At 36.2% G+C, this 12,501-nt stretch overlaps 2 protein-coding genes across 3 annotated transcripts in view; one reads left to right on the forward strand and one right to left on the reverse strand.

The window, feature by feature from the left end:
* Positions 1 to 363: 363 nt before the first annotated feature.
* PDE6C (phosphodiesterase 6C) overlaps positions 364 to 12,501 on the reverse strand; it is a 28,269-nt gene continuing 16,131 nt past the window's right edge. Inside the window, exons 13-23 of one of the 2 annotated variants that reach the window (XM_026851079.1) lie at positions 12,181 to 12,288; positions 11,961 to 12,070; positions 10,276 to 10,363; positions 8,542 to 8,642; positions 7,305 to 7,412; positions 6,942 to 7,005; positions 5,874 to 5,948; positions 5,649 to 5,732; positions 3,428 to 3,581; positions 1,278 to 1,329; positions 364 to 651 (exon numbers count right to left, since the gene is read on the reverse strand). In XM_026851079.1, the coding sequence (XP_026706880.1) occupies positions 1,310 to 1,329; positions 3,428 to 3,581; positions 5,649 to 5,732; positions 5,874 to 5,948; positions 6,942 to 7,005; positions 7,305 to 7,412; positions 8,542 to 8,642; positions 10,276 to 10,363; positions 11,961 to 12,070; positions 12,181 to 12,288 (912 nt within the window). In that variant the 3' untranslated portion in view covers positions 364 to 651; positions 1,278 to 1,309. The remainder of the gene's footprint in view (positions 652 to 1,277; positions 1,330 to 3,427; positions 3,582 to 5,648; positions 5,733 to 5,873; positions 5,949 to 6,941; positions 7,006 to 7,304; positions 7,413 to 8,541; positions 8,643 to 10,275; positions 10,364 to 11,960; positions 12,071 to 12,180; positions 12,289 to 12,501) is intronic. The other variant, XM_026851078.1, reaches the window with a different exon arrangement.
* RBP4 (retinol binding protein 4) overlaps positions 566 to 12,501 on the forward strand; it is a 44,272-nt gene continuing 32,336 nt past the window's right edge. Inside the window, exons 1-2 of the mRNA XM_026851099.1 lie at positions 566 to 676; positions 9,606 to 9,854. The gene's annotated coding sequence lies outside the window, so the exon portion shown is untranslated. The remainder of the gene's footprint in view (positions 677 to 9,605; positions 9,855 to 12,501) is intronic.

The following is a 12,501-nucleotide window of genomic DNA, read 5'->3' on the forward strand; positions in this document are numbered from 1 at the left end:
CTTGGTAGTTTTGAAAAAATACCATGTACCGTGAGCCTGCTTTTTGTATATATGAGCCAGAGAATTGTGTTGAGCATTCCTAAAGTGAAGATGTTTACTCTAGAACTTTATATAGTATTGAGAATGAAGAAAAAAGACAATTCCAGATTAAGGAAATACACATAGTATAAAAACCTAAATATACAAGTTATTAAAATACCAGTTTTTTGTTTGAATTGTACATGTGAGACTTCATTCAGCAATTTCATATAAGATCTGTCTAAATTTATATTTTTTCTGGACAGTGTGCAGAAGTTACATATTTTAATAAAAATGTAGTATATATATTGAGTGACATGAAAAAATATATAGAGTGCAGTTAACTCCTTTTGCACCATTATTTTTCTTTTAATTTTCCAGTTTTTAATTTTAACTGTTTGCTTTCTCCATTACAAATTATTTCCAACAAATGGCAAGTGTTTAAAGGACTGTTAAGAGATTGATCTATACTATTCTATGCGAAGCAGAAGTCCACTGGGGCTCACTGAAGTTTTTTCTAGGTGTCTTTTCTGTAGCAGAAAATAGTGTCTGAGACAAAGAATTACAAAATTACACATGTTTTGGATTTCCCATCCTCTCCACTTCCGCCACTACCTCCAGCTGCATTTCCATCTAAAAAATGGAGAAAGAAAGTAAAGTGAGTATTTTCTGTTAATTTTAGCTGCTCTAATTTCTTGTTAAAAAGGTGTTGCTTTTGTAGTATGCATATTATGTGTGTTTGACCTTCTGAAAATTGAACATGCTTTCGCTACTTGGTGGGAAAATGGAAAAGAAACAGTAACACATGTTATATATACATATGTGTATATAGTGTATCAGCTGATACCAACATTTCTCAAAGGACCAAACACACACTGAACCACTCTTGCTGGAAAGTTTAGGTACTTAAATATATTTAACTCTATCTCACACATACAAAACTGAGGTATGCAAGCCATGCAAAAGAAACTCTTAGATGAATATAATCTGTGAATCTGTTCTTGAAACGGATGATACAAAAACTTTAATTTGACCTAATTGTATAAGCCTTTATCCAGCCTTGCATGAATCCCTTTGTAGTTACCAACTCCGAGAGAGAGAGACTTTTTATGTTTGTTATCTATAGCTACTGATTCTGTTACTGTCTCTCAAATGATTCCACAGATGTTCACTGGTTGTAGTTAAGATTCTTTCAATATAATAAATTGTGTTTCCAGGTTCATTTAAGGTAAGATACCAATATTAGAATTAAAACTTACATTTGAAAGCTGTGGATCACCATGTTACTAGGTCATTTTCGACCCTTTCCACCTGCATTGAAACATGTCACATAATCAGTGTCCTACCTTCTGTAATTTGTGGATATAATCAACACTATGTTACTGTGTATTTTGTTTCCTTAGTTTAGTACTGTATTCTGGTTTAGTTTCTGTTCTGAACTTTCCACTGTAGTGGTTCAGCAAATATGTTTATTTTGTTTTCTGTCTGCTGAATGGCTAAGAATAGCCAGGTCAGTGTGATCTAGAGGAATCACCATGGTTCAGCATGTATCAAATTATTGTTTGTATGAACTGACTTAACAAACCCATATGTTTACATGGCCTTGATTTGACAGTGTCAGATCTGTTGTTCACAAATGTGCATGACCTCATTCCAGTGCACATTTAAAAAGATGCAAAATAATTCACTTACATTTTGTGATACCAGTTATGACATGCAAAGGTCAGATCCTTAGGTCCTGCAAATCAGTCTGTTCATACTTGCCTAGGTGAGGTTCCTTGTGGGAAAATACTTCTTTCCTTAAGCCAATGACTAAATCATTCCAGAATACCCATGATGTAAGATGGTCCTAACTTCAAGTGGGAGTAAAAATACCCAAGTCTTCCTAAATGTATAATTTAATTTTTATTTGAGAACCTTATGCTTAAGGGTATAGGATCAGGCTTTACTAACTATACTTTTTGCCAAGAAAGCAAATGTATAAGAAGGTTGGTTTGTTTTATTTTACTGGTATTGCTGTGAAGTTCAGATACTTACATTCCAATGTAAGGAAAGAGTACTTTGTTCATACTCAAAACCAGCTAGTTCTCAGCAATAAATTAATCTTAAATAAGATTATATGATTAATTGCAAAAAAGCGTCTTTAAAAATAAATTTGGGAGAAAATGAGGTGGGCACGATTTCTGTGAAAGTGTGTGTAAGTAATAGCACAGCATGAGCAGGTGAAAATATTTCTTGTAATTTTATTACAATGATAATATTTGATTTTATTAAACTTCTCTTTCAAAAATCTGCATTGATTAAATCATGTAACTTACAGTCCTTTTTTAACCTCTTTGCAGCAACAGGTTTTTTTTTTTTTTTAATTTTAGCCTAATACAATTTATTTTAAGAGCTAGGAACTTTATAGTTCCACTCCACATTGACAGTAACTTGATGGGTGGCCTTGATTAGTCTCTCTTTTGTGTGGAATGTGAAGAATACTCACCTATTTCCCACAGACACTGATTAACAAATAAATTATTCAGTACTGGTTTATGTTTTAAAGCTGTGAAACACACACTTGGAGTAAGATAACTTCTTCAAACTAGCTGACAATAAATCATTCTGTAGGAATCACATGCATTTTAATCTCTGAACCTTTTCAGTCATCTCAGCAGATTGGTGGAGCTGTTGACCTGCTGTTCCACATGCAATATAGAATAAAAGTAACTCACTCATTCTTACGTTTGAGTGATAGGTTTTCAGTTTCTATAAAATCAGATTTTCTTCTAGGTTATCATACGCAGAACCATACTTTCAGTTTTAGGACTTGGGCTGTTTTAGGAAGATTAGTGTTAAATTTGTAATATGAGAGAGTGTATTTCAGCCAAGAAACTGATGGTAGGGAGCTAGAGCCAAAATCTTTATCTTAAACTTGGAAGAGAAGTGTGAATTTGCACTGCTTTTTTATGTTCCAAATGCACACTATCCATTCCCATCTCTTTTCTTCATGCTTTTCATTTTCATCTTAAAGAAAGCACCTGAATACATTTGAGGCTGATGCCACACAGAATTTTGATACACCTCTGGTATTTCAGGTGACTGCAGCATTCACAGATAAATTTTTAATTACATTCAGTTTTAAATCTTAAGACAACAGAAATTTTACATTCACTTCACTTCTGTGATGGTCACATTTTCTATAATTCTACAGTTTAGAAAATAAGGTCAGTGTACTGGATTTGTGTAAACTTTAAGGTTACTTCTCTTCCCAGTAAATTAGCTAATTTGGCTAACTGAGAACTCGCATACCATTAGTATAAACTTTAATAGAATATTGAGCAAGTGCACTGCATGTGTGAATTTGAGAGAATATCTTGACTGCCTTATAAATACATATGAATGAAAACCTCAGAAGTTACTTAACCTTTTTTGGCAGCTGCTGCTGCTTCCTTTTGCTTTTGTTCCTCAATAACTTTTATCTTCTCTTCATATTCATCAGCTCGTGTTTTCCACTCAACCCTGTTGTTTTTAAGACCATCAAACATAGGTGTAATTTCCTTGTGAAACCTCGAAAATTCCTATACAAACAATTTGAATTAATAAATTAGAAATTTGTAAACATGGATGTTATGTGAAGTCTGAATATATGGAAATACTGCTGCTTTGAACATGAAACATTAGCTTTCATTTTTGTATTAAATCTAATTCTGTATGTATGCTAGATTCATTAATTTTATTCAAGATCACATTTTTTTAAAGCACTTGTTCCTTCTCTGGTAGTGGGTTTTCTGCAGAAGAGAAAATTTTAAAAAGTGTGAGGACCTGCTGGTGTACATTTGAAAGCACGCTTTTGGCCATGCAGTGGTGGCATATTATTGGAAATAATGTGTTGGGATAATAATGCCCTATTGTGCACATAGTCAGTTAGGAAAGATCTGAACTACACTACGCATTTTAGTATCTTCCCTCATCCCACACATGATAGTCTGATTCGCATAATACAATTATAACTATGATGCATGATATTTTATCATATGATTATTATTATCAGGATACAACTGCAGTGGTGCAACTCCCACCCTCTACTGGGATGCTTGGTGCAATTTCCTCATGCCACATGGCAACCTAAGATGAATTGGGAAAGGTAGTGGACCAGAGTGTTAAGTCACTCCCTTAGCACACCTGGTTCCTGCCCCCTCCCCTACCACTTGAGAACAATAATAACAAAGGCAGTGGACCCTTAATGCACCTGGTTCCTGCCTCCCTTACCACTTGGGAATGGTAATAACAATCAGTCACCTCCTAACATCCTAATACATCAGTACCTGGGTTGTGGCCCAGAGGGGGTGAGACCACAACTCCAAGATCTAGCAAGTTCTGGGCCTGCACATCTGGTTGAAAATACCAGAATATTCTGTTATACAAGTTGGGCTGAAATGGAAAAGTACCTGATGAAAATCAATTTTCTTGGACCCTATAAATAGGATTCTGAGTGAGAACCTTTGAGCTCTCCTGAATCACAGTGTGCTGTGACCAGCAGCTCCCCTGAGTTGGTACGTCTCTCAGGCTCAGACTCCTCAAGGTTTGAAGATCATCTGCCCACAAAGCTAATGAAAGGCCAGGGTGAAGTCAGACTTCTCAGGGCTCAATTATCACCCTTTGAGGAATACCAGTGCACTGTATTTGCTCCAAACTCCAGGAGACTAGCCTCTTCCAACCACCTCTTTACTTATCTGTGTGCTTGAATACGCATGTTTGCCTTCACGAGTGTGGATGTCTATATATTTCACTGGATATCCAAATATTTCTGTGCTATTTATGTGTGTGTATGTTTTGTGTTTATACATATATATATATATATACACACTTTCATCTAGAAAACCTTGTAGTAAGTTAACGTGAATCTTGTCATTCTCAAATCTTAAGTCACTATTTTAATCATATTTTACCAAATCACCTTAATTTTTAAATCAATCAATCATTAGGTGCTGCTAAAATTCAACCTTTGATCTACCTCATACCACTAATAAATCTTAAATTGCTATAAATCATAACCATGTCAAATACTTTCATTCACAACAGTAAAAAAGCCTAGTATCCTGTAGTATGTTCCAAGCCAATGAGGATGTATCTGAAGATGTTAAAATATTACAAACCACTTTTCAGCATGACATTTTGGGATAATATTAAAAGCTAGACAGGGTTTAATAATGTTGGCATTTCAATGCCTTACAGAAGATACAGAATATCTGTTATTTCCAGAATATTGAAAGTTTCCTATTTGCTGTGCCATTGACTGCTTTCTGTAACCATTCACATGTTATATACTTACATTAAATGGGACTGTGGAGAATCAGGCTGGGCTTTCTAACTCAGTCTTTCAAGTTAGTAACAAAATCTCAGTACCCTCAAGTTTCACTGAGATCTTCCCTTTTTATGAATTTACTTCACATCTCTTGAATTTGCTTTGTGGGAGCAATTCTTCTATGTAACAAAAGATTGAAAAGTCATGGCAATTGCGATAGTTGTTTACCCTGTGACCAAGAGTCCTGCTGCTGTCTAGAATTTCTTAACTGTGACAGTTTTTCACTAATTGTGCTATCAGAACTGCTGCAGTGGGAAAGAAAACAAAAAAAAATTCTTACCTTGTACACAAATGTACACACAAAATCTATAAAACCAACTTGGAGCTTAGGTAGTTCATCTCCTTTGTTTCTGTCCATCATAGGCTAGAACAGAATAGCAGTAATTTAGATTATGTAGATATGCTTTTTGGTGTAATGATCTAGTAAGCATCATGGACCATTATCTATCCAATGTTTTAATAAAAGTTGATATTGCTTAACACAGTTAAATTATTTAGTACTTACAATTGGTTGTTGCTGTAGCACAGTTCGTTCCAGGTCGCCTTGCTCCCAGAATTCGTTTGCAACCATGAGGGCAACCTGAATAATCACAATTCAATGGAAGTGTCAGCAGAAAGCAGTAAATTTAAATAAATAAATAAAAGAACAAGGTTTTCCAGAAAATGTGAAAATGTTGATTAACTGAGAACTGGCATATTACTGTTTACTGTTAACTACTATTACTAACTTCCCTTCCACAAAGAGAGGACTTATTTCTTGCTAGCGTTATGTTTGAGTAGTTTAAAAAGTTCTCCAGAAATGAGATTTCCACTCTCTAATCCCTGTAGAGATAGACAAGCATTTCTTTAAAAAATTAGACACTCTCTGGTATACTTGAGGCTTTTTCCAGAAGTTATATGCTGGTGTATGCTGAGTAATAATAGATTATTGTGAACGGAAACAAGAAAATATCAGCAATGTAATAGTCTTCTAGAGCCTGTAATGTGTATTACTTAGAAGACTCCACAATCATCTTGCAGTTGTATTTTAATTATGCATTGTTAAAACTTACTCCTGTAAGGCTGAGTGATGAGCTTCAGCAGGATGGTCAGTAAATACTGGAGTACTTGAAGTACTTACATACAAAACAGTGTCACACTGTACTACAGAATTTATTTTTAGTGTGTTTAAGCTACTTTGCAATGACACCAAGATCTACAGAATAGACACAATTCAAATCATACTATTGTTAAATCTGAACCTTAAAAATTGCTGAAAAGCGGCAAATGTTGGATATCACAAAAATAACTGAGTGATATTTAAGGGTAGCTAGACCAGCTGACAGAATTAGAGATGCTAGTTATAGCTGAAGGGCAAGTAGAGAAGGGTGGAACAACTGTAGAGTGGTTGAGGAGAGGCATCATGGAACCCTTACACTCACAGTGACAGCAAAATAGAGGTTTTCTAGAGCCTGCAGTTGCATGCAGATACTTAAATACCTATCAACTGATGTTTAAAATTTTTTAAATGATCATGCATCAGATAGGCAGTAAAAAAGATAGCAAATGCAGTATTGTCTTCAGAAGTACCTACCTTACTTTGTACTTCCCAAGGCTTGGTTATTGCAGACAGGTCACATCCAGTCATCATCATAGCCCTTTGAAAACACAAAACAAAACAGGAGTGTAATTAGGATGAGGATACCAAAAAAAAAAACCAACCGCCCCCCCCCAAAACCCACCAAAAAACCCCGTCTTTTTTTTAAGGACTTTAGATACATAAGACATGCATTTTGTACATTTTGTGAAGATTGTAGACATCTGATTTAAAATCATGGTTATGCTCATCATTAGACAATAACACCAAGTATTAATTTACATGTTTAGGTGCCCAAATTATTTTTAAATCTGGTCTTCGATAACTGATTGAACAAAGAGTAGAATATTAAACACCTACATGATGACTTCTTTTTTGGTTGGGTCGATAGATATATATTTAATTGCCTCCTCTTCAGTTTCCATTTTTTCAATTGCATCCACAATCTTTTGAAACATAGTTCTTTTCCTGTTAAGATAGCAATAAACCACGTATTAGTGAACAAAAGTTCCTACATTACAAATGAAATAGAAAACCATATTTTTTATATTTATGCTTATCCAAAGTAACCATCCTAGTCATTGTAGTATCGAAGTGACACCTTCTTCCCATTTTGCTCAAACTTTTCAGGTAACCTAGCACATTTAGATTTTGCTATATACAAGTGACATGTAAAGGTTTATGTCAGAATTCCTGACAAAGAAACATAACCAATTTCCTAACTTCATATTAAACTGTTTGGGATGTCTTTAGTATTACATGTGTGTTACTTCCTGTAACATAATGAATTGGGGAAAGAAGCAAATACTAATAAATATTCTTTGACTCCCTCCCCTCAAAAATCCAAAGAAGCACTAAGACCTGACTGAGAACATTCAAAATAAAAACATGTCTTACTATCGCTTAATAAATCTTCTAATTTGCATTTAGAATGAATGAAATAATGGAATTGCTGTTCACTAAAATTTATTAACTGCTGTTGAACAACGTACTGAATTGTTTCCTGTCTCCTGACTTTAAGTTGCCCTAGTCATAAGACATCTGGACCAAAACAAAAGGCTACATATATCTTTAAGGAAAATACCCATTATAAAAGCACATTAAGTCAGTAGCTTAGGAACAGAATGGATGATTTCATACTTGGAGGCTTTAGCATATTTAGCATTGCGATCAGTTGATTTCTGCAGCTTTTTTTATAAACCAGCATCTTAATTTCTGTCATAAACATAATCCCATTCAGTATGAGTAATTGTGCGTTGATTATCACACTGCATGCAAACTTACGATCAGGCTAAAGAATCCACACTCCTGAAATACAGTGTTTGCTGTAATTTAAAAGCATATTTGAATCACCTACTAAATGTATACTTAAGTGTTATATACATCTATGTGGTCTCTAATTTGAAAGCTTTTCATGAATCTAAGACTGTCATGGTTTTTTACAAGAATTAGACTTAAAAGCAATTTTAAATATAGCTTTGTATTCGCCATATAAACATCTCTGTACTCTGCATATAAACAACTAAAAAGTATAGTTATAAATTCTATAGGATTGACATTTTTTTCAGTAGGAATTTATACAGGATTTAGTACTTACTTGAAATACAAAGCCAAGTCAGTTGCTATTATTGCAACTTCAAATAAGTGCAGAACGGTTTCAAACTGGCGCTTATTTAGGTTCTGGAAGATGTTTAAACTCTGAAAGATGGAAGGTTTACAAATTCAATTCCTTTTATAACACTATCTTTAATCTGTACTATACAGGTTGTCTCACAGAATGTGTGACAAAATTGGCCAACTACAGTCCCTACATTAAAATAATGCTATCAATGAGAAATTATTCAGTTGGTGAAGATGGCCCTTATTCATGGCTAATAAATGGCTAATTAACTGTGTGATGGTGCCCCAGAGGCTGCATAAATAACTAAATCCACAGTAACTCAAACAGTTGCAAGTCCTGTTGTTGCTGTATATAATTAAAACCAAAGAAAACCACCTGTATTCCATGAAATTAGTAACGAGATGGTAGTTCATAATTTCTTTACAGTTCATATTCCATAAACCTGATTTTAGTAGACTTTTTAAAGCTTCACAGTAGACACCTTTTCCTCCCATTAACCTGAGTCAGCACGGTTGCCTGCAGTCCTATTAGGGACTTACCATAGTAAGTGCAATGTCCTTTTCCTCAGGCAAAGGGAATGAGACCATTACACTCAGCATTTTTCTAAGTGTCCTGGTTTTCCTTTCTTTAGCTGAGGGGGCAATACCTGTGAGAGCACAGGGTGCAGCGATGCTGCTGTTGAGAGCCTCCAGAGGTCCTGACAGCTGCTCCAGCAAAGAGCAGGGCTCAGTCCCCAGCATCTCACATTTGAAAAAGTACATTGCCATGAATAAAGGTAAAGGTGTGTTGGTTTATTTTTTTAAATCATAGATCTTCTGGGGTTTTTTATGATCGTTGTGCTACTGGCTGGTGTAAGGCCTCATGAAGTCAGGAAATAGCACCACCACAGGATTAGAAAAGGAAAAATGAGGGTGGAAGTGGGTGCCTGCCACGTTGCTGTGAACAAGTGGGATGGAAGTGGCACATGTGTTCAAGCCTTGCCTGTTAAATCTCTTATTTCCTTACAAAATATCTATTAAGGAGTTCTAAATAGTCTGTAGCCAGGACAGAGCCAGGTGCCGAGGGAAGGATGACTGAGCCCCGCTGGAGGAGCAGAACTCTGTGGGGCAGAGGGTCCTGATGGGCTGTGCTGCTGCCATTTTGTTGAGCCTGAAGAGACTGCGGTGGGGAGCCTCACCTTCGTGGCTGCTGGGGAAGGGCAGCTGAGGGCATAAGCCTAATTCAGGGAAGATCTGGAAGATGGGAGCTGCTGCAGAGCCTCATGATACCGTCTTCTGTGTTTTAGCAAGGTAAGGCATGAGGGGGTCTGGGCTGCGGGTAAGGGGCCCTCCATAAAGAGCTCCATCCCTTTGTTCCTCAGCTGAACTCAGACCTCATGAACAAAGGGCAGCAATTTAATTACATTTTGTATGTATGTATTGTATTTTCTGCTTTGGTTTCAACCTGAAAATTGAAAAAAACCTGAGTGTGAGCGAGGCCCAGAGGAAAAGCCTTTCTATCTTAAGTGAGTCTATTTCTGGTGGATTTACTGATGTGTCTCTAAAAGTGGACAATGAAAAAGGATTTGGCTTAAACTTCCAAATTTTAGCATAATTTCTTAGTCCGGACCTAGAGGAATGAATGAGTGAGACATGGTCAAATTTGGAACATCATAACTTAATTGGATCCTCTGTATTGATCACTGTGAACAGAAGGTTCATCCAGACGTACCTCATCTTGCAGTAGAGTTTTACTGTACTCTAGGTGATGCCTTTCTAAAATGGAAGAGCCGTGAAGTTTTGCCAGTGGAGCAGCTGACCTGTTGAAAAATAAACAATTCTTTATAGTATTTTGGAGACAATAGTTTTTATTCAGGATTCATATTTTTAGGACTAAAATGCTTCTGATCTGCATGTTCAACAGTTTGATCTGTGTATTGTAATTATTGGTATGATGCAGAGAAAAAAAAAAAAACAACCAACTTGTCTGCCTTCACTTTTGTGACTAATGATGGCAATTGGAGAGCACTGGGTGTTCAGTGCCCACTAAAGTCAAAGACGTGGTTAGATGCCTCAAACCCAAAACCTGTTGTTTTTAAAACATGCCTCTATTGGTCTTGCACATTCAGTTTTGCTGTTTGTTTAATCTACACACCTTCTGCGTACTTTAAAAGTAGCCTTTATCTAAATTTCATTTATTCTGTGGCACATCTTTTTAACTGTTGTCTGTCTGTAATGGCCATGGGTCAAGTCCCCTGTGATTCTTACTATAAGTAAGTTAAATTTAAAATAACAGTATAATGGAGTTTAATTATTCTAATGCCCTTGGGCTCCTCCCCTCAAAATCACTGTTTTATGGACTGTGCAAGTCCCGACAGCTCAGGTGTGTTCAGTCTTATCACAGAGCTCAATGCATCCCTCTGACATTGGGCTAAGCTTCAAGCAGAGGAAATTCTGCATCAGACTACGGTAGTGGGAGGAAGGGAGAAGTGTCCTATCTACGTAGGCTCCAGGTGGTTCTGCATGTTTGGGAGTGTATTTTCCTCCTTTCTTCCGTCAGCTAATAACTCCATTCCTTGGATAACCCAAGGCAGATTGATACATGATACCTGTATTTTCTGACTTGTGATTAGGACTGTTGTTGTAAAGCCTGATAACTTTTATAAATAGCTTTTCTGCATATGTCCTTGCGTAGAGGGCTTTCAGCTAGAGAAGAACAGAACTAGGAAGATTTAAACCCCCCGTTAAACTTATTTGGATGAGAGGCAGTCTGCTGTAGAAGAATCAGCATCTGTTATTCTCTCTCTCCTATGTCACCTGGAGAATCCCTGAGAATAATCAGAAAATCCCCTCGCGTCACTGCTCTAGCATGCAGGCTGAAATACCTCTCCTGGGAGGAGTGTATCCAGGGTCAGAGGAGGAGGATGAATCACTCTGGAGATACAGTTCGTGGGAAACTGTACTCAGAAAATAATGGCTATAATCTTCTGGTACACATGACATTCTGAGAAACCTGTGTTCTCCAGCTCACATCCTGAATCCCTCTCCAGAAAAGTGCTTATGCTCTGACTTGAAAAAAAAGTAACCCAGTTAGGAATTTGAATTTACTTTTCTCATTTCTTTGTGGCCTCATGTTCATGAGACTCTGCTACAATCCAAACATTGCTAGAGGTTAGTCTCTCTTAAAAATCATTGCAGCTCAAGGAGATCCTTCTAAGAATTCTGCTTTTGCATTTTGTCTTTGTGTTTCAGCTGTCATGACAAATGCTCTGAAGCAGAAATCTTCTGTAGGGTAAATGTTTTTCCATACCAGTTGAATATGGAATATATACCTTGTATTTTCACAAGTTTTGACATGTTTTTTTCATTTGCCACTAAAAATACTACATTTCCATACATTTAAGCAGTTGTACTTACTTCATTTGATACAAGTTATTGGTCCCTCTGTGATCAATGTCATGGCAGAAAGCAGCAGCAACCATGGCAAAGGCTTCTAGATCAGTATAGTATTTCTTTATTTTGCCTGTCTGTAAAAGAAAACAGACAATTCTGAGTGTTCTCCTTCATGAATTTTCCAGTTGGAATTGAAAGGAAAGCTAAATATTAATTAATGTAAGGTTAATATTAGCAACATTACCATCAGCAGAGTAAACATTGTTTGTCCCACATTGAATCCATGTCGCCAGTTATGGTAAGTGATATCTCGATAACCCTTCCTGACTGTGTACATCCATCTTGTAAGGACCTATTATGAACAGAAGTGGTTAAGACTGTGCTGTTAATTGAAACAAAATTATGGAATTTCTACAAAATTACTGGATTATACTGTGAGATTGCTGTAATAATGTACAAGTTCTATGAAAGCAATTGCTTTTCATTGAATTAAACACGGAAACAGCAAATTGTTCTTATGTAACTGTATGTTGATTTAATTCCTTCTATAGCTCACGTGATTTCA

The sequence above is a fragment of the Athene cunicularia genome (assembly GCF_003259725.1).
Source record: "Athene cunicularia isolate RWA chromosome 6 unlocalized genomic scaffold, athCun1 chr6_part1, whole genome shotgun sequence".
NCBI classification, from domain to species: Eukaryota; Metazoa; Chordata; class Aves; order Strigiformes; family Strigidae; genus Athene; species Athene cunicularia.